Here is a 21,403-nt window from a genome sequence, read left to right on the forward strand (position 1 = left end):
GCACTGGTCCTTCCCACACAGCGTGTACCCCTTTGGGACCTTTGGTGTGAAAGCAGCAGCAGGGACTGCAGAGACAGCCCCATGTGGGTCCGTCTGTCCATCCAACACTGTTGACAGAGAGCTGAAAAGTCTTGTCCTGGTCCTCAGGGAGCCCAGCACTGGGGAGAAAACCACATGGTGTGACAAGCTCCCTTAATACCCATGGGGGCTTCTTGAGCGATCACTTACGGGCCAAGCGCAGTTCAAAGTGCTCTATCCACCCATCTTATCCTCATAAAAACCCTATGAGGTAGGAAATTAAACACACTCATTCTACAGATGAGGGAACCGAAGCACAGAGAAATGAATCACGTGCTCAAGGTCACACAGTTCTAAGTGGTGGGCCTGCGATTCATACACAGGCAGTGTGACTCTGAGCCTGTCCTCTAAACCACTTTGCTCATTGTCTATCTGTCTTTATGTGGAACCATTTGTCTATGTATATTACTTCTCCACAAGTGACTTGCCTAGTTTTTTAAAAACAGAATCGTACAGTGTTTGGGGAGCATAGAAAGGAACATTAAACCTACATGAGGGCAATCACAGGCGGCTTTTTGGAGGAGGCATCTTTATTTATTCAATGTTGTTGTTGAGCATCTATTGTGTCCCCAGCACTGGTGAGGCCGAGATGAAAAAGCCATGGTTCCTGTCCTCTGGAGCTCACAAGCTGGGAGACGAATGCCTGTAAGCAGATGTGCTAAGAGTGCTGAGAAAGCACAGGGCATTATGGGAGCCCTGGAGAGACTCCAAAGCAGGGGAGATCAGGGAAGGCTTCCTGGATGAGGTGCCTGTGAGCAGAGGGTGAAACAAGGAATGGGAACTTCAGAGACATGCCGGCTTCAACAGGTTGGCATTCTGCTGAGCTGAAGGGGGCCCAGAGGCTCTGCTGGGCACTCACTCCTCTTCCTCTTGGCCAGACTCTCCTCTATGGAGCCTTTCTGGTGTAACCAACCCCAGTCTCTTCTCTGACTGCCTCTCCCAGGCAGGCCGACCCCCTTCTGAGGAGGTCTATGTCCCCCACTCTTATGTTTTCCTGGGAGGCAGGGCCTGAACACCAGACTCCTGACTGCCCAGGTACTATGCCTAGCAGGGGTCAGACTGGATCTGTCACTGTGGTCTTGGGAATGCCCAGAGGTTTGAGAGCAGCTGGAATTTAGAGCAAGAAGGGAGCCCAGAAACCACTCAAGCCCACTTTGAAGGAAGGAGGAAGGGGTGCCCAGGGAAATAACAGCAACTGCCCAGGCCCCACAGCTGAGTTGGTACTCAAACTCCAGCCCTCAGCACCCTGATCTCCTCTCTGGGGTGGTCTGGCCCCACCGGGCCCAACTCTAACCCTTGCCCCCCAGTGCCTGCCTAGTCTGATGGTGGCCAGGATAGTCTTCCCTGAATAACGATGGTATTGGCTCAGATTAAGGGCAACTAGCTGGCTCTTGGCTTTTCCTTTTTATATAACAACTAATCTCCTTCTAATCAGCCATTATTAAATTATATTCCGTTTTTAATTCATTCACAGATCACCGTTGGGACAGCTGGATGGATAATTGGGGAGAGATAATTTATGTAAATGAGGAACAGCAGAAGGTAGGGGAGAGGGAGGCTGAGGGCCAAAGGGGGCCCCCCTGGGCCCAGGCTGGGGAGGGGGCAGTGAGCTGGCCCAGGCTGGAAGTGGGTGACAGGGGCGCTGAGGGGATTGGGGCCTGTCAAGGGACCTCAGGGCTCCTGCCTGATTAGATTGTCAGCATCACTTTGAATGCTCCTGGCTAGTGGGGAGCCCACTACTTCTTGGGGGGGCAGTTCTCAGACCCATCAGCCCTCCTCATTAGAAGTGGATCCTGAGAAACAGTAAAACGTTCTGGAGAATTCCAGAGTCAGAGCTTCGTTTGATTTCAGCTCCACCACTGTGTAGCGCGCTCTCTCTCACTCTTTTTAAAGATTTTATTTCTTTATTTGAGACAGAGAGGGAGAGAATCAGAAGCAGACTCTGTGAGGAGCACAGAGACCGACACAGGGCTCCACCTCACAACCGTGAGATCACGGTCTGAGCAGAAACTAGGAGTCAGTGGCTGAACCGACCCCGCCCCTCGGGAGCCCCCATGCAGCTGTCTCTACCCCTGAGTTTCCCGTCTGCTTCCTGAGGGGGAGTCGAGGCCTTGGAACCCCTGAGTTCTTGGTCTCGGTTCCCAGTGGAGCATGGGAAGGAGCAGAGTAAGAGCCCATACCTGGCCGGACTAAGGGCTCCGACCACCTCAGTGTGAGGACTCTGTGAGTCCAGGGCGCCCCCCGCTAACATGGGCCTCAGGCCATGAGGCTTCCTTCTGGAAACACAGACTAAATCTACTTCCTTTATGTATCTGACCTGGCCGCCCGGCCGATAAAAGTTACCTCAGCCACGGGCCCCTCAGTGTGCTCCCTCTGGGCCAGGGGTTGCCCTCAACTCTTGCTACGTAGCGTCTCACATCAGCAGAAGACTGCATAAGGTGGGCGCTGCTGCTGTCTCCGCTCTGCAGATGACAGGGACCTCAGCTCTCCCCCGACGACACAACAGAAACTACAACAGAAGCCTGCTTAGAAGGAGACAGGAGGCTCTGAAAACCTGGGGCCCCAGCTGGAGGCCATTTGGGGAAGGCGCCCTGGGGACAGGCAGACAGGGCAGGGCCAACAGGGGAGGCAGGTCGAGAAGGCTGGGCCTCTAGCCCTCCTGGCTGTTCTTTTGGGGCCCCCAGGAATTACGAGAGGGTAGACACAGGTGTCTGATGGGACTTGAGGGGGTGAGGACTGTGTGTATCTGGGGCTGGCGGGGGGCCAGTGAGTAGGGCCTTGGACCATTCCCAGAGGGAGGCAGGGGATTAAGGAGGGGTAGGGAGGGTGGTCCCAGAGGGTCCCGCAGAGTAATGGGATTAGCCTACAGGCAGTGAGTGAAAGTTATTATCGTGTGGGGCCTCTGGCCTCCCACGGCAGGCTACAGCTGTCACCCACCCCAAGGAGAGAGTCACTAGCAGTGTCCCCCCCACCTTGAGGCAGGCTGGCACCCTCTGTCCCTCACAGGCTTTCCTGCTGCGATCATCTGTCAAGGGGCTTTAGCCTCCTGCCTAGGCCAGACAGTCTGGGCCACCCACACACAGTATAACGCGACATTGCCCTGTGCCTCGGTTTCCCTGTCTGGATAGGAGGCTACAGCGAGGAAGGTTGAGACCTTGAGGGAGAACCTGTGAGGTACGGAGGGTCCCCACCAGACACCCTGGATTTCTGGCTCTGCCCTGCCTTAGCTGTGCCGCCCCGGGCTCGTCTGCTAGCCTCTCCGTGTCCTCATGTACACAAGGCGAGCGGTAGCGCTGCAGGGGAGGGTTGAGTCAGGGGGAGCCGTGCAGGTCCCTGGGCCAGGTTCAGGGACCTGAGGCTTGATGGCCACCCGAAGGTGTGGCCGGAACCTCGCGCAGCCGGAGGCGGTGGAGGGCGGGCGGCCCCTGGCTCCCTCTAGCGGTGACTGCGCGGAAGCCCCTCCAGGCCGGGTGGGCTGCGAGGCCGGGCAGCGTTCGTCCCCGGCATCAGCGTGGGGCTGGGGGGCGGGCAGCAAGGGTCCTAACCCCGCCCCCCCAACTGACCCCCGTGGTGAGAGCGGCCTGCCTTTAGCTTGCGTGCCGGCCTGTTAACCCCGGCTCACCCAGCTCGAAGCCCAGGCACGCGGGAGCGTTTGCCCAGGCTGGACTTGGGGCTGCCCGGGAACCCAAGGGCCTTCTGTAACCAGGCACCAGTAGATTGCCTTCTGCAGCCTCAGTTGCCTCGCGGTAAGTGGGGGCCAGGTTCGGCTGTTCGGCTGGAACCACCTTTTAACATGTAAAACAATTCAGAGTCGCTCAGGGCAGTCCTTTTCCTGCTCCAGTTTGAGCAGGAAACCTACACAGTGACCCAACACTATTAGGCATTCAGTAAGGCTTTTACAGGAAGGAATACTTTCTTAACCTCAGCAACTATACAGGTTTGTTTTGTTTTGTTTTGAAGATTTTATTTACTTCTCAGAGGTGGAGAGAGCACAAGCAGGGGTAGCAGCAGGCAGGGGGAGAAGCAGGCTCCCCGCTGGGCAAGAAGATTCCCTCAGGGACTCGATCCCAGGATTCTGGGCAGAGGCTTAACTGTACCACCCAGGCGGCCCTAATTAATTAATTCGGTTTTAAAAACTGTTTATGTGGGGGCACCTGGCTCCATTGATGGAGTTCGTGACTCTTGATCTTGGGGTTGTGAGTTTGAGTGCCACGCTGGGTGTGTAGATTACTTAAAAATAAAATCTTTAGGGGCTCCTGGGTGGCTCAGTCAGTTAAGCATCTGCCTTCAGCTCAGGTCTTGGTCCCAGGATCCTAGGATCGAGCCCCACTTCGGGCTCACTGCTTGGTGGGGTGTTTGCTTCTCCCTCTCCCTCTGTCTGCTGTTCCCCCTGCTTGTGCTCTCTCTCTCTCTCTTGCTCACTCCCAGCCTCTCTCAAATAAAGAAATAAAATCTTTAAAAAAATAAAAAAATTTTAAATATAAAAAACAAAAACTGTGTATGCATTACCTATCTTGATAAACCTAAACATTAAATATAACACTATACCCAGGTATAGTGTACTCACTGATGCTTTCACCGGGCTCTGTACTGTTCGTATAATAAAATCCACCCCCCAACTCTGCAAGGGCGTCCCTCCAGTTGGGTGTTCTTGTGGCTCCATCAGAACCACTGGCCTGATGGTCTGTATAATGCCTTCCCCCTTCCCCCACAGGGGCTGGGACTCCTCTGACTATACTCTACCTGCGAGCCAGGTGCTTTGGATGGAGGATTCTGGGTGGGGTCCAGGCCCAGAGACCTAACTTACTGAGGTAACAAAGGACCACAAGGAGGTGGGGGCGTCATGGGATCTGGGGTAGGATGGTCCCAGAAAGACAGGACTGAGGCTTCTCTGCTGTTGCCTCCTGTGCCCGTAGCCTGGCTGCCTAGGCTCCTCCTTCACACGGCCCTGCCTCTCAGCTCCCAGGGCACATCTCCTCCCTTCCAGGCCTGGTGGAACTCTTCCTCTCAATTCCAAAATTTTCCAGAGGCATAAATAGGTCTGGGCTTAAAGCGAGCTCCTGCACGCTGGTACATGTCAGTATGTGACAGGGAGAAACAAAGTACATCCCCCAAATGTTTCACAGGCCTTACCGTGTACTCAGCACTGGTTTGGGGGCTGTGTTGTGGGGGTGCCAGAGAGGAAGCGGGCCTCTCTCCTGAGAGGCAGGCTACAGAATGATGTGATTTCCGGGGTTTCAGGAAGGTCCCACTGCTCCAGATCCTTTCCTCTCCTTCTGGAGATCCAGTCAATCAGCTTCGTTCAGTGAAACTCTGGGTCCAATCCCTGTGGAATTCAGTTCCCCTAAGACAGGTCAGAGTTTAGGCAAGTCTTCCCAGGGGTCCCCCAATCCCTGCTAGATTGGCGCTTTTGAAGGCCTCTTAGATCCTGCTCTTGGTCCGCAGGCGGTAAGCATTTACTGAGGTTCCTTCCCATACTCAGGAAAGAATCTCTATTTCCCAAACCCTCTATGTCCTTTGTATGCCTCTGGGCCTTCACATTTGCTGGTCCCTCTGTCTAGAATACACTGCGTCTTTCAAGGCTCAACTCAAGTTTCCCTTTCCATGGGAGGCCTCACCTGCCCCTGCCCGGGTGGAGGTAGCATCCACCTGGTTACCCCCAGCCCCGCCTCTGGGCACAGACCTGATTGCTGGAAGTGGACAGGATTCAGAAGGATGGGCACCCACATCTGGCTTTGCCACTCCTGCCGGCATCCGCTAGGCATGTCACAATCCTAGCTCCCTTCTCCTCTCATCACGCTCACATCTCCAGAGCGCGCCTTAGTGACTTGTCAGTGTTTATCCAACCATCTTCCCTTTACACGGCAAGCTTTAATTAGTAGGCACAATAAATGTTGGCTAAATGACTTAGTGATTTAGCCAGGGAAGGGGAAGATGTTTCCAAGCTCAGAAGCAAGGCCGAGGACCTCTGCTGCCCCCAGAAGCAGGGAGAGGGGGTCCTGTGCCAGGGTCAAGGGAGAAGGGACAGATGAGAAATTGGGTGCGTTGATTTCATGGGATGATTGGAGTGGAATCAGGGCACAGAATCGATGGGTGTGGTGGCATTTGACCATCAGTGGGGGCGCACATCTAGCCAGCTGGTCCCCAGCCTCAACCTGTCCTGTGCTAAGCAGAGGGGGGCACGCTATTCAACCTCTAGGACCACAGCTGGGGACGTGAACTTGGTGCCTGGATGCACCCTTTTCTCTATGTCCTGCAGCCCCAAACCCAAGTAGGGAGGGGCCCTGGTTTGCTCTCTTCTTCCTGGTCACTAGTTAGAGACCTGTGGTTACCACACCTGGGGAGCTCCGGATGGCACCCAGGGCTGTGTGTGTGCACGCTCGAAGGTGTTGGGACATACATGAGGGGTGGAAAGCAGGATATAGCCAGGACACCCCAGCTTCTAGCACCCAGCACGCCCTCAGCACCCCGCTGACCTTTTTCAGGGGTGCACTGCAGGACCTGGGGACACATGGCGCCATTTGAATGGTTCTCTGATCAGGCACCCACCTACCCTCTTCAGTCACTCCTAAAAACCATTGAACACTTAACACAGGGCCAGTGTTTCACAGGCATCTTCTCACTTAATCTTCCTAAAGATCCAGTAAGGTCTCTTAAAAAATGATTCTCAACTTTTTTCAGAGATGAATCAAAGAAGTAAAGTCACTTCCTGGGGTCACTGAGCTCACGAGTGGCAAGGCCAGACTGGAAACCAGTCTGCCTGCCCACACGGGCCTGAACTTCCAGACAGGACCTGCCTCCAGCTCCCTGCTCTGTCCAGCTCCGAGCCCAGCTTCTGCCCCGCTCTACCCAACGCCGGGAGCTGACCTCCCCTTCACATGGCCTTCCTCGGCCTGGCCACAGTTTCCACCAACGGCTGTCCCACCTGTCTCCAGGCTCTGCACCTCCCACTCGTAAGGCACAGTCCGCCCGCTGCCCAGGAGGTCCCCGGGGTCCCCGGGGTGTAGGGACCATGGCGGACGGAGGGCCCCCGGTGCCCCAGCGCCAGGCGGGTAGCTAAGAGCGGTGGGGAGGCGGGCGCAGTGCACAGGGCTGATCCTAACCAAGTTTGCCAGCCCGGCTTTTCTCATGGCTCCCACACAATGCTCTGCTTTGTGCCCACCTGCCGATAATGCTTAATTAGGCGAGGAGTTGATTAATTTGAGGTAATTGACAGCTAATTAGAGGCCCACAGGCTCATTAACTTGACATCTTGTCTTCGTGAATTGGCTGAGTAGGGTCAGGTGACAGAAGCCGTTGTTTTCTCCCTCCCCAGCCCTGTGGACAAAGGTGAGCACCTGGGGGAGGGCTGGGCAGAGCCAGTGTACAGGTAGGGCAGTCCCAAGGCCAAGAACAGAGGAAACCAAGGCAGCGGAGGAGGAGGCGCGTGCCCTGACCGTAGGAAGGAGGGAGTGAACAGGAACGGAGGGCTCCTGGCATGGGGGCGAAGGAAGGCACTGAAGAGAGGTAGGTAGCTGTTCATGGGGGGAACAGCTAGGACAAGGGGCAAGGGCAGAGAAGAGCGTGGGGAAGCCGACTGGTAATAAGCATCAGCTTTGAAGCGAGGCAGACCTGGGATTGACTCCCAGTTCCACTACTAACCAGCCAGGTGACCATGAATTAGTGAATCGCTGAGCCTCAGGCTACTCTTCTGTAAAATGGGAACAACAGTAGTTTCTACACCTCCTGAGACTGTGGTGAAGAGTATGTGAGACATGGAAGTCAGGGTTTTAGACCAGTCCCCGGGAGCCTGGTGAATGCCCAAGAAAGTTAACTACTGTGGGCAGCGGGAGGGAGGGACAAGAAGAAAAGGAAGGTGGGTGGGATGTGTTGCAGGAGGCACCGGAAGCCCTCTCCCCGGAGGAGCCAGCGCTAATTTGCAGGAAGCCTGCAGGCCTGCAAACATCACTGCTGAGGGTGTGGGGAAAGAACTCACTGTTGCAACCACCTAAGGGGGACAATTCAGCATGTGACCTTTGACCAAGCAATTCCCTCCTTAGTCCTCCATTCTACAGATATCTATGCACGGGCGCAAGGATGCATTCAAGGGATTTGTCCATTACGGTGAAGTTTGTAGCAGCGGAAGACCGGAAACAACCTAAAGGTCCATCATAGCTAAATAAATTACGGTATATCCATACACTGGGACCACAGGCTACTGTGCGATCTGTACGTACCGATATGAACCAGACCCAAGACGAATTAAGTGGGAGAAAAAACAAAACCTCCCAGTAGGACTAGGTGCAGCCCCACAAGCTAGTGACTCGTGGCCTGAGAGTCAGGGGATGGGGAGAGGTTTGTTTGTTTGTTTACAATGGGCTTATTTTAAGTATGGCTTGTGGGATGCCTGGGTGGCTCCGTTGGTTAATTGTCTGCCTTTGGTTTGGGTCATGATCCCAGGGTCCTGGGATCGAGTCCCACATCGGGCTCCTTGATCAGCGGGGAACCTGCTTCTCAGTCTGCCTGCTCCTCCCACTGTTCATGCTCTCTCTCTCTGACAAATAAATAAATAAATCTTTAAAAAATATAAATATATCTATAAATAAGTAAATATGGTTTGTATTTATTGTCTTTTCAAAAAGCACTGTAAAATTAATTTCCCCCTAAATGAAACCTAACTGGAAATCTGAATTCATAAGGCAGGGTGGCTTTTTGGAGCTTGAGGGAGGGTCCGATCCTCCTCACTCCCTTCATCCTCTCCTCCAGAGGCTGTTCTAGAGGGTCTGGAGATCATCTAGAATTCAGTATTGTCCAACAGACTTTGTATGATGATGGAGATGTACAGAGTTCTGCCCTGTCCAATATGGTAGTCAGCAGCTAGATGTGGCTACGGAGCACTTGAAATGTGACTAGAGTAATGAGCAAAATTTTAAATTTTATTTACTTTTAATTTAAATGTAATAGCTACATGTGTCTAATGGCTACCTATTTGGATAGCACAGAAATCTCTCCAAGGGACTGAGCGCTGCCGTCCTAGCCTCCATCCACATAGCTCTTTTCTAGGAGTGGGGGGTAGGGATGGAACCTTCGAATGGTCCTGGGAAACTTGGTTAGAGAGGGAACTGGAGGTCTTTTCTAGCGGATTCAGAACTGAATTGGACAGAAGCAAGTCAGAGATACCAGGAGCAAACCTAGGATGCCAGCTCTTTTGGGAAGGATCACCTAAAACCCAGGAGTCAAAGAGCACATCTGTAGCTTTGAGATCAGTCGTCTGCTCCAGGTGGGAGGAAATTAATATGACTGGAGGCCATGGATTCAGGCATCCCTTGGGCAGCTGTGCACCGATCACCTGTGAAATGTCAGCTCTGGAGGAACAGGGAAGCCAGACCAGGTCTGGGCCTTCAAGCAGCCTGTCCTGGGACTGAGTTCCCAGGGGAGGGGCAGATAGAGATTGATAATCCCTCACAAGACAGCCCAAGCATCAGGGTTTCTACCACCCTTGGCGTTCAGCTCACACCCCTTCCCAAGGCCAAGGTCACAGAGGGGAAGCACAGAACGGGGACCCTCCCCAGCCCTTAGCCTCGGTTGCTGGTGGAGGATGGAAAGTAGCTGCCAGAGGGACATATTGAATCTTCTCTATCCTTCCCTCTGACTCTTTAGTTTAGAAGCCAGGATGAGTCTGGGATGTTCTAGATTCTCCTGTGTTATTGCCACAGTCAACTCCATGGCATTGTGGGAGCTTTCCTTAAGTTTCCCTTTAGGGGCACAGAGGACCCGAAATTCACTTGTTTTAATGGAGGCATAGACAGCACCCAGTAGAACACAGAACTACAAAATGCACAGCTCGGTGGATGTTCTTGTTGTTGTTTATTTTTCAAAGATTCTATTTTTTTTAAAAAGATTGAGTTATTTATTTTAGAAAGTGAGCATGGGGCAGAGGGGCAGAGCGGGGAGAGGGAAACAGAGAGGGAATCTTAAGCAGACTCCCTGCTGAGCACCTGGTCAGAGGCGGGGCTTGATCTCATGACCCTGAGACCACTCCCTGAGCCCTGAGTGGAAGCCACGAGTCAGATGGTCAACTCACTGAGCCGCCCAGGTGGCTCAGATTTTATTTTTAGGTAATCTCCATGCCCAGTATGGGGCTTGAACTCAGAACCCTGAGATCAAGAGTCGCACGCTCTACCAACTGAGCCGGCCAGGTGCCCCTCAATGGATGTTTCTACAGATGCTCATTTGCATATAGCCCTGTGTAACCACTACTCTGCTCACTATAGGAACTATTTCCTACCTTCCAGAAGTCTCCTCATATCCCTTCCCAGTCAGCACCCCAAGGTAACCACTATTCTGGCCTCTACCCCCCTACATGAGTTTTGCCCCTTCTAGAATCACACAGGTATGCCCTTGCATAACTGCCTGAATTCTCTCATTCTTGCTTGTGAGATTCACCCATGTTACTGTGTGACGCACAGTAGTGTGTTTTTACTGTTGACATTCCAGTGTATAAATATATGACAATTTATTCATTCTCTTGATGGACATTTGGGTTTTTTGTCAATTTTTGACTCACATGAATAAAGTTGCTATCAACATTCTTTTTTTTTTTTTCAAATTTTATTAATTAATTTATTTTAGAGAGAGTGAGAGTGAGGGAGATCACAGAGGGAGAGGGAGAAGCACATCGAGCAGGGAGCCCGATGTGGGGCTTAAACCCAGGACCCCTGGGATTGTAACCTGAGGCAGACGCTTAACCGACTGAGCCACCCAGGCATGTCTGCTATCCAGATTCTTGCACATGTCCTTTGGTGAGCGCCAGCACTCACTTCTGTTGGGGATATACCTAGAAATGGGACGAACAAAGACTATATATTCCTCAAGGTCAGGTAGACTTGGTGACTACGCATTCCTGGTAGGGAGGCTTTGAGGTAGGGGAGGGGAGTCAGTTTTGAGAGTCCTCTTGGGGAACCAATGCCCCCACTGGCTGTGGAGGGGACAGTGACTCCCATTAGAAAAGAAAGAGTTCGGGAGAGAGCCAAGCAAAGCCGCACAACATGGTTCTCAAATCGAGGCCATATGATGGGGATGTTAGAAGTGTGCTGCATGAGCGGAGGCAGAGAGGACAGCTGAGCACAGCAAAGCAGAAGCTTTTGTTTTCTAGGATGGAGCATGTAGAAGGGAGAAGCAAGAACTGAAGTTCTCTGCGGATTCTTGCTTATTTAACTTGCCCCATTTTGAAAACAAATTGAAGTTCTCCTCTCTCTTTCTTCCTTTATTTACATGACCAACAGAGTATCGAAGAATGGTTTTGGTAACCCAAATATCATGTTTGGCTTCCCAGAGGTGATAAGGCTCAGTATTTGTGCCTTGAACATGTCTAGCCTTGCAGAAGACAAGGTCCTTTCTAGCTGGTCTCTGGCAAGGGTAACCACTGTTCTGACTTCTGTCACCATAAATTAGTTTATGCCTGTTTCTGCACTTTGCTTATGTGGAATCTGACAGTTTATGTCAATATTCACTGAGCATTTCTCCACATCACTCGGCATCAGGGAAATACAAATCAAAATCACAATGAGATACCACCTCACACCAGTCAGAATGGCTAAAATTAACAAGTCAGGAAATGACAGATGCTGGCGAGGATGCGGAGAAAGGGGACCCCTCCTACGCTGCTGGTGGGAATGCAAGCTGGTGCAACCACTCTGGAAGACAGCATGGAGGTTCCTCAAAAAGTTGAAAATAGAGCTACCCTATGACCCAGCAATCGCACTGCTGGGTATTTACCCTAAAGATACAAATGTAGTGATCCGAAGGGGCACGTGCACCCGAATGTTTATAGCAGCAATGTCCACAATAGCCAAACTATGGAAAGAACCTAGATGACCATCAACAGAGGAATTGATAAAGATGTGGTATATATATATATATATATATGGTGGAATACTATGCAGCCATCAAAAGAAATGAAATCTTGCCATTTGCAACCGATGTGGATGGAACTAGAGGGTATTATGCTTGGCGAAATAACTCAATCAGAGAAAGACAATTATCATATGATCTCCCTGATATGAGGAAGTTGAGAGGCAACCTGGGGGGTTTGGGGGGTAGGAAAAGAATAAATGAAACAACTGGGATCAGGAGGGAGACAAACCATAAGAGATGCTTAATCTCACAAAACAAACAGGGTTGCGGAGGGAGGGCGGTAGGGAGAGGGGGGTGGGGTTATGGACATTGGGGAGGGTATGTGCTATGGTGAGTGCTATGAAGTGTGTAAATCTGGCGATTCACAGACCTGTACTCCTGGGGCTAATAATACATTATATGTTAGTAAGAAAATTTAAAAAAAATTCACTGAGCATTTATTATGTGTCAAACACACTGCTAAACTATCAAACAGCATCTCTTTGGATCCTTCCAACAATCCCCTTGACTGAAGAGAAAACGTTTCAACAAGGCCAGGATTACTATCTGAGGCCAGAAGACCATGAAGTAACAGAGCTTGGGTCCAGATTAGAGTGAACAACTGTCCCATCAGTGGGACTGTCCCTTGCCCTGGGTAATCCCCGAGTCAAACCGGATGGTTAGTTACCCTAATTCAGATCTGGATTGGACTCAAAAGCCAGGTTCCTTTCCTTTGGGTTAAGATTTCATCCAACGGTGGCTGTGCTTTTAGCACAATCTAATGGGGAATGTTCTGTCTGAAAAAATGTGTGGTATCAGCATTTTATTTGGGTTTGTTTGTTTCCATGCCCAGCATGGAGCCCAATATGGGGCTTGAACTCACAATCCTGATACCCTGAAATCAAGAGTTAGGTGTTTAACCAACTGAACCACCCAGGCACGCCTTGTTTCTTTCTTTCTTGACTTTGTTTCATTTTATTTTTCATTTTTTAATGTTATTCTTTTCTTTTCTTTTCTTTTTTAAGATTTTTACTTATTTATTTGTCAGGGAGAGACAGAGCACAAGCAGGGGGAGTGGCAAGCAGAAGGAGAGGGAGAAGCAGACTCCTCCCCGAGCAAGGAGCCCAATGAGGGACTTGATCCCAGGTCTCTGGGATTATGACCTGAGCCAAAGGCAGACACTTAAATGAATGAGCCACCCAGGGGCCCCTTGTTCCTTTCTTGGCTTTGTTTCATTTTAAAGAAAGACTTCTTCTTCTTTTTTTTTTTTTTAAGATTTTACTTATTTACTTGATAGAAAGAGAGAGATCACAAGTAGGCAGAGAGGCAGACAGAGAGAGAGGGGGAAGCAGGCTCCCCGCTGAGCAGAGAGCCCGATATGGGGCTTGATCCCGGGACCCTGAGATCGTGACCTGAGTCAAAGGCAGAGGCTTAACCCACTGAGCCACCCAGGCACCCTTTAAAGAAAGATTTCATTGAAAGTAGATCTGAGTAGGGTTAGAACAAAATGATTCCTATTAAAAGGGAATTCTGGCACTACCAACATATCAAACAAAGATTTATTCACATATACTGAAAAAGAATTTTAAGATAGTCCCTGACTTCAAGAAGTTTATCCTTTACTTGGAGAGTTAGGAGTAAAGCTTAGGGAATAAAATTACAGAGTAATAAATAGTAATAATCATTACCCACATGGTGCGCACCATGTCCTAGGGGGCTTACATATTCTATCTCATTTAATCGTCACCGTACAGCTGTGAGATATGCACTGCTGTTGTACCCATTTTAGACAAAGAAATCAGGGCTTGGTGAGGTTAAGTGATTTGCTTAAAAAATTCACTGATCTGTTTGCTTAATATTTGTATGCTTAATGCAAATGAATTATACCTCCACACAATGTTTACTGAATGGGAAACCACTGAAGATGGGGGACGTATTTCTTTCCCATAATTTTTTTTTTTTTTTAAATAATCTCTACACCCAACGTGGAGCTCAAACTCACAACTCCAAGATCAAGAGTCACGTGCTCTTACTAACTGAGCCAGCCAGGTGCCCCTCCCCTACTCCTGATGAGCTTATTTTCAATAATTTGGGGCAACATTTTAAAATAAATGTGTTTTGGCTTGTTTTATCTTCGCTCTTCAAGTCAAAATGCCATTTTTAGCTTCAATGGCTTGGATGCAAATAGGCATAGCTTGCGGCTGTGAAGCCAGAGTCCAGCCTTGTCCAGGGGCCCGGGCTGACCAAGGCCACAGGGCCACAGCCACCTGCCTGGCTCCAGTCTTCGGACTGTGGTCAGGCCCGCCAGGAATATACGGGGGATCTGTCCCCTGGGTCCTCAAGGCCAGCTCCTCCGTCTCCCCCCACCACACCCCAGACCCTATCCCTCTCACTCAACCGCCTGCCCCGCCACCCATCTCTGCTTTCCAGGTTCAGAGGCCTCCACCCAGAGGCACCTTCATCATTCCTGCCTGACACGTCGACTTTCATTTTCCCAAGACGAACCTCATTTGACAATCTCCTGCCCATATTTCTAAGCTCTCTGGGTCTCGCGGTGCTATTTCTCTGTCCTCTCTGGGGTTTGGGACACCAATCATCTGCAGGTTTCATTAGCATGCTGTTTCCCCCTGTCTTTCAGATCATTAATGAGGATGCGTAGGGAGCCACCCAACCTCACAGCCCCCACCACGCACCCCCTCCTGGGCCCCCGCGCGGCAGGAATCATTATCCTTCCTGGCGTGACAGGGTCAGAACCAAACCAATTTGCATCAATCTTTGGTGATGTTGTGAGGTGTCGCCTGTCCTGCCATCCTCGTGTTGTAACAACGGCTTCGGCTCTCTGTTCCGGCATGTTCCTCGCTGCTCTGGGAGGGTGGCCCGGATCGTGGGGCTCCGGCGCTTCAGGCTGAAAGGCCCTGCGGGTCAGGCAGGCTTCAGGGCCGTGCGTGGCTGACATTTCCTCTTTGTCTCGCTATCCCTTGCTGGGCAGGAAGTAGCCCCTCTCTGGGCAACAGGACGGACAAGGACACATACACCGGTGACCCAGAGGAGGGAGCAGGGGTCTCAGGCACAGCATTTTTCTTACTCATCATGACATCTATTTCTGTTGGAGGCCCTCCAAGACCTAGTTAGATCCCTGGGCCTGTAGACTCCAGTCGACGAGACCCATTTCTGGAGGATGGAATTCATTCTTCTGCATGATTCCATGTGAACCAGCCGCCAAGGCTCGCATCTCTTTATCAGTTCCACGGCCCTGCTTCCCACCTTGCAGGGACCCTGACTACACACACACACATGTTCCCAATAAAGGGGAAAACCACCCCCCCATGCACCCCTTGTGTCCCTCAGATCCCAGCTTGCACAGAAAATACCTCACGTTCTTTCCGGAGGGTGCAGTGCCTCTGTCTGGCGCTCTGGGATGAAAACAGAGGAGTATCATTCCAGGCCGCCCTGACCCATGCCTACTCCTGACCCCAAGTTCCTCTATTTTTTTTTTTTCCCCTCCCCTTCTCTCCTGGTTGGGAAGGGAAAACAAGCAGGAAGAAAGCAGTGAAGGAAGCTCTCACAGTACAAGATCTGGAGGAATGTTTGGCTTGCCCCCGAGCTGGGGAAATTCATCCTTAAGAGTCAACATCAAGGGGCGCCTGGGTGGCTCAGTGGGTAAAAGCCTTTGCCTTCAGCTCAGGTCATGATCTCAGGGTCCTGGGATCGAGTCCCGCATCGGGCTCTCTGCTCGGCAGGGAGCCTGCTTCCTCCTCTCTCTGCCTTCCTCTCTGCCTACTTCTGATCTGTCTCTGTCAGAGGAATAAATAAAATCTTTAAAAAAAAAAACAAAACAAGAGTCAACATCAAAATTAGGTGAGATATAGCTTCCTATGGGGGCATGGACTGAGGAAAAAGAGCTATTTGGCAGCCCTAACTGAACATGCACCAAGAGAACATTTTTCTGTTCCTGAGCAAAGGCCCTGTGGCATGTGAGGAGGGCCGGGCCCTGGGAAGGAGCATGCTTAGGGCACAAGTCATTTTGTCCACACTTTACCTGATGGAGTAGGGTCTGGGGCAGGGCTGGATGCTCAGTGGGTGCTCGGTAAATACTTAGAGGTTTACAGATGGATAGACATGTTCATACACAAGAATGAATCTCATTACCATAAACAAATGTCACAGGTAAAGTCTGCATATGCACACGCACACGTGCATGGTACTAGGTTGGGCTGATCGGGCATTTTAAGCCCCAACTATCTATATACTCAGCTCCAGAGGCTTCCCCCCCATATGATGAACACAACACGTGATTCTGTAGGGAGTTTGGAAAATGTAGGAAAAAAGCAAAAATTATCACCCCCCCCCCCCAATCCTCCAACCAGGCAGTAAGTACAGTTAACACCTTGGGTCTATTTCCTTATAATACCCTGCCCCCCCCATATTGGACATCATGTCACATTTGTAATTTTACATCTTGCTATTTTATTTTTGCTTACCCTTATGACAAACTATTTCTTCCGTGATATTGTAACCATTTGCAAACATACTAACTGGCTGCATCATAGTTCACATGTGAACGTACCATGATTTAATCAATAGTTCCAGGTACAAAGGACCAGTTGGCTTGAGGTAAGCAGCCCTGTGAGAAAAGCAAGGGATGAGGGTCTGCCGAGAAGGTGGAGGCAGGGGCGCCTGGGCGGCTCAGTCGGTTAAGCATCTGACTCTTTATTTTTGTCTCAGGTTATGATCTCAGGATCATGAGAATGGGTCCAGCCTGGGTTCTGCACTGACTGTGGAGCCTGCTTGGGATTCTCTCTGCCTGTCCTTCTGCGCCTCCCTCCCTCCCTCCCAAAAAAGGTGGAGGCAGTGACAGCAGAGACAAATGGAGGGGAAAAGGAGGCCAAGGAAGAAGTTCTCAGGAGTTTGCTTTCCCGATTCCTCAAAGACCCTTATGGTTCTGACCCCTACACAACCCTCGTGGCCCTACCCAGGGTTTTGCTGGTGGCTGCAGCCAATGCTTCTCATTTCCGCTCCGCCTAAAGTCACTGACTTTTCCAACCTGACTCTTCTCCGCTGCTCCTTTGTGTGAAGCCACTGGCTCGGGCCTGCTCTGCTCCTGGGGCTTGGCCGCATCCGGGAAAGCCCTGGGATGTGACCTTCAGCCCTGCTTGACCCTGAGGCCCTCGGGCTGCACAGGCAGGCCAGGCTGTTCCCCGCGGGCTCCTGGGGAGGGCAAAGCCCAGAGGAGACTGCTGCGGGGGGAGTCCAGGCCCAAGTGATTCCTGCTCGGGCCTGGAACGGAAGCATCTGGAAGAAGGATGGCGGGATCGGGGTAGGGGTGGGGTGGGGAGGGCTGGAGGACACAGCAAAACAGGGAAGAGCATCCCTGTGCGGTGACTGGAAGAGTGTGGATGCTCAGCAAATGGGAGGACCATCAAGACTAGGGAAGTCCAGCGAGCTGAGGCTCCTGCCGAGCTCAGTATCAGCTCAGAAACCGGCCACTGTCACCAAGAACACCTTTCCTTCCCTTGTTCGTGAGCAACCAAGAGTCAGCCGTGATACTTGCTGAATATCCGCGCCAGCACAGGCTGCCCCGGAGGGTCGGAGGAGGAGGGCAGGGGTACCCAGGAAGCCGTCAGCTCTCGGCAAAGAGCGAGAGAAACCGCTTCTCTGCTTTACCCCTTCCAACTATTCTGGGGAACCGAAAGTTACTCTATTTTCTCTGTAAGAATTACCAATTTTTAACAAATGTGAGTATAATAATGAAATAATGCATTGAATCCATCTTAAAAGCTATATCTATCAAGCACTCATGTAGTGGGTAAGATAGGCCATGTGCTGTTCTGAATACTTGCAAGTGCTAGTTTAATCTCCACAATGACCCTAGCAGTTCGACACTACTATTGGACCCACCCCATAAACGGGTAAACCAAACAGACAGGTGAAGCGATTTTCTTCTGGTTACATGTCTAGCAGACAGCAAAAACAGGATTTGGATCCAGGCAATCTGACGTCGGGGTCTATGCCCTTATCCATGATGCTTGCCTGCCTCTCTCTCTGTCTCTTTTTTTTCCCTTTTTTTGAGGAGAGGGAGGGGCAGGAGGAGAAGGGGAAAGAGAATCTTAAGCAGGTTCCATGCCCAGTGCAGAGCCTGATGCAGGGCTCGATCTCACAAAAGCGCTGAGATCATGACCTGAGTTGAAACCAAGAATCGGGTGCTTAACTGAGTACCCCAGGCGCCCCTTGCCTGCCTCGTAGGAAATGTCCCAAGGACACTATGGTTCAGAGAAGTGAATTGCATGACCACACACTGCCTCTCTCTCCAGATCCACACTCTTAACTGAGACTAGCAAGAAAGCTGTGCACACTGAGTGTCATGGTGTAGCTCTTCCAACAAATTCTTATTAAGCACGTATTATGTGGCAAGTACTATTCTAATCCCTGTTTATAGCCAAAGAAACCGTAAGAGACTGCACAAATTTGGATCAGATTCTTTGACATCTCCCAAAAGTTATTTTAAAAAGTCAAACCTCATTGGTACTTCTGTGTGTCTCAGACAGGGAAGATGGAAAAAGAAAGCATTCTTATTACTTGAGCTTTCTGGCTCCTTGTATTCCAGATAATTATTTTCTGGTATTGGAGGTCCCTTTCCGAAGCATCAAGTAGAGATCCAAACAGAAAGCAGAGAACAGGATAAGATGAAAATATGCGTGAATCCAACTCAGCTCAGAGTTTGAGTTTAATTGCGATTCCACATGCCACTCTCCCCTGCATTCCTTTGTCCCTGGCTATGACCAAGTTCATGGCTGTGTCACCCCTAGTAATCCCAGTAATGGGCTGCAATCCTGAGGGAGCCGTGTCTTGTTTATTAAGTGGCCAACCTTTGAGCCACATGGAGTGTGGTCAGTGGTGGCTTCTTGCCCTAGCCATTGATGGGCCACTGCTCTGTTGAAAAAGACAGGGATCTTCCAGGAGAGAGAATGGAGATAGAAAGCAAGGCTTGTGAGAGAGCCAGAGACCCAGAAGTGAATGGGTGCTGGAAGTGTCCCTTCTAAGTCACAGATTCTTTGAGTGTAGAATTCCCATGTGTGTGCCGCACGTTAGCTAGCCTCAAGTTCGTGGACTATGGTTGTATAGGGCTTCGGTGCAGGTCCAAGGATGGTGCCACGGTTGTAGCTGCCCACGATGCCCCCAGCGTGGACATGTAGGAGAAGAGACAAGGAGACCCGAAGGGGACAACTGGCCAGAAGTGGCAAATGAACGGGGTGAGGCAAATAGCAGAGTGGGTCTCTCCTGAGGTCCCAGAATTCTTAGGGCTTCAGGCAATGGGACAGGCTGCACCCGGAGCTGCTCTCCCAACAAATGAATGGCCTCTTCCTTCTCTGCCCACAGCCCCAGTGTCTGCCTTTTGGAGTTGGGGAGACATTGCCGCAGCTGCTTCGCTGTTTAGACACCCTGTCCCCTCACTGTGTTCCCCCCCACCCTCGGGCATCTGTCCTCTGGTTAGAGTTGTGTGAAGCGGAAGACAATTTGGGGCTTATTAGTGTCCCAGGGAGACATGTAACTTGTGTTGCTGGGACCCAAACAGCAAGAGTCTTAGCGGCAAACTCCAGCCGAGAAAAGACTGAGGAATTGTCTCACCTAATTACAGGGAATGGCCCTCTTTGTGTTTGTGATTCGGTACGGTTGTCCGATCGCTTTTGATCGCTTTTCTCCATTTGCTGGCTCAGGCCATGCTGGAATTGTGCTAATTAGAAGAGAAATGGACAGAGTGATCCTGTCAGCCCTGGTTACTGGTGGGGACAAAGCGGAATATTATTCTGAGGCAGTGTTTTGTGAGGCCCTTCTTCCCGCTCTCATTAGGAGGAAGGGGCCCACAGGAGGGGAAGGTTCCGAATGCCTGGCCTGGCTAATGGAGCATTGGGGTGTTCATGTGCTAATTAACAGGCTCTGCCAGCCCTTGTGCCAACCATGAGCCTCGTGGTTGCACCTGGGGCTACCTGAAGCCCCCAAATGCCCCTGATCATGAAGGAAAATTGTGGGGCAGAGAGTAGGAAGGCTGGTGGTCTCTTTAGGCAGAGTCGGGGACACAGCCCCCAAGGGCCAGAGAAGACTCAATAGAGGCTTAACAGTCAGTTAGAGGCCAGTCAGAACTTACAAACTCTGTTTGTAAACCATTGTTTGGGGTGGAGGCTCTAAGACTCTCTGGGGAAAGAGAAGCCCGTGCAGGGGCCATCTGGTTGGCACAAGACGAAGCAAACAGAAAATGGAGAACGTAACCAAATGGTAGGAGATGGATTTTGTGTAGAAGTTGAAAGGTGGTAAGGAATCATGTTGTCTGACCCCTGGGACCATCTACCTTGGCCCATCAGCCCATTTCCTCCCTTCCTGGTCTCTGCCTGTTTCTCTTTTTTGCGAGCCCTTAATCCTGGAGGAAGGAAACAGAAGGGCCCAGAGCATCCCCCCGGAAAGGAAATTTCTTGGTTTCATCACAAAGCTCCTATGGAAGTCCAAACACCCTTCAGAAACCGAAAAGGCAATGGATTGACTCACCAGCTCCATTTTCACGGCCCAGAAGGCAGGAGCTGCAGCTAGAGAACCACCAACGAGCAGCAGTTCCCAAGTGTCCAGTTAAAAAATATGATAAGTGGGTCACCAAAAGACAGAGAAAAATTAACAATGGCATCTTGCTATTAATACAGTTAATAGCCTGTGAACTTTTGGTGTTCTGACAATGGAAGGAAGGCCAGGCGAATCGGTAGAGGCCAACCAAGAATCCGAGACATGGAAGAGAGCAAGAATCAACAAGACTGCTGGTGAGAAAAAGACCTGAATAAGAACCTGAAAATTGTCTCCGAAGCCCTGGTGCTATTCCTCTCAGCCAACAGATGCTTCTGTGAGGAAGGCACTCAGAATGGCAAAGGGAAGGCCCAAGAAACCTGTGGGCAAATCATATATAATTATTTATTGGAAAAATAATCTCTCAAGATTTAGAGCAGCGTGGTGATGACGCTGTCCCTGCGGAGGCAGCTGGCCGGCCGGGCTTTTCCAGGTCACAATCTACTGCCCACCCAGTTGTTTTCTTGGAAATCAGTGATGAGCCAATGGTGCCAAGCAACTGGCTTTCCTCACATGGAATGTTTCTCTGAAAGGGCATGAGGCTCTGCTCAAGGGCAGGTAAACTATCCGTGGGGGACAGTGATAGGACTAATCCTTGTTCTTCTCTAGTTCTAGAGCAGAGTCCAAAAGGAAGTCACACTAAGGATTTTAGTAGGCAGCAGAGAAACATTTGCTCCCATCATATTTAACTGGAAGTCTGCAAGCAGGTATGGACCCTTCCAGCTCAATCAGATGCGTAGGAGAGGAGCTCACAGTTCAGTGGGACGAGAGAAATGCACTCAGACCACTTAAATATAAGGTAGAGTTGGTAAAAGTCAGAAGGACGGGATACGTACGTGTTGTAGGA

The 21,403-nt window shown here is 50.8% G+C and overlaps 1 protein-coding gene across 3 annotated transcripts in view; it reads right to left on the bottom strand.

Moving 5' to 3' along the window:
• Nucleotides 1–587: 587 nt before the first annotated feature.
• The window catches only part of LIN52 (lin-52 DREAM MuvB core complex component), a 142,604-nt gene continuing 121,788 nt past the window's right edge, over nt 588–21,403 (bottom strand). For all 3 annotated transcript variants that reach the window (XM_032344948.1, XM_032344947.1, XM_032344950.1), the window contains one exon: nt 588–827. In XM_032344948.1, coding sequence (XP_032200839.1) covers nt 700–827 — 128 coding nt within the window. In that variant the 3' untranslated portion in view covers nt 588–699. The remainder of the gene's footprint in view (nt 828–21,403) is intronic.

Source organism: Mustela erminea, chromosome 5, assembly GCF_009829155.1.
Source record: "Mustela erminea isolate mMusErm1 chromosome 5, mMusErm1.Pri, whole genome shotgun sequence".
Classification (NCBI taxonomy): Eukaryota; Metazoa; Chordata; class Mammalia; order Carnivora; family Mustelidae; genus Mustela; species Mustela erminea.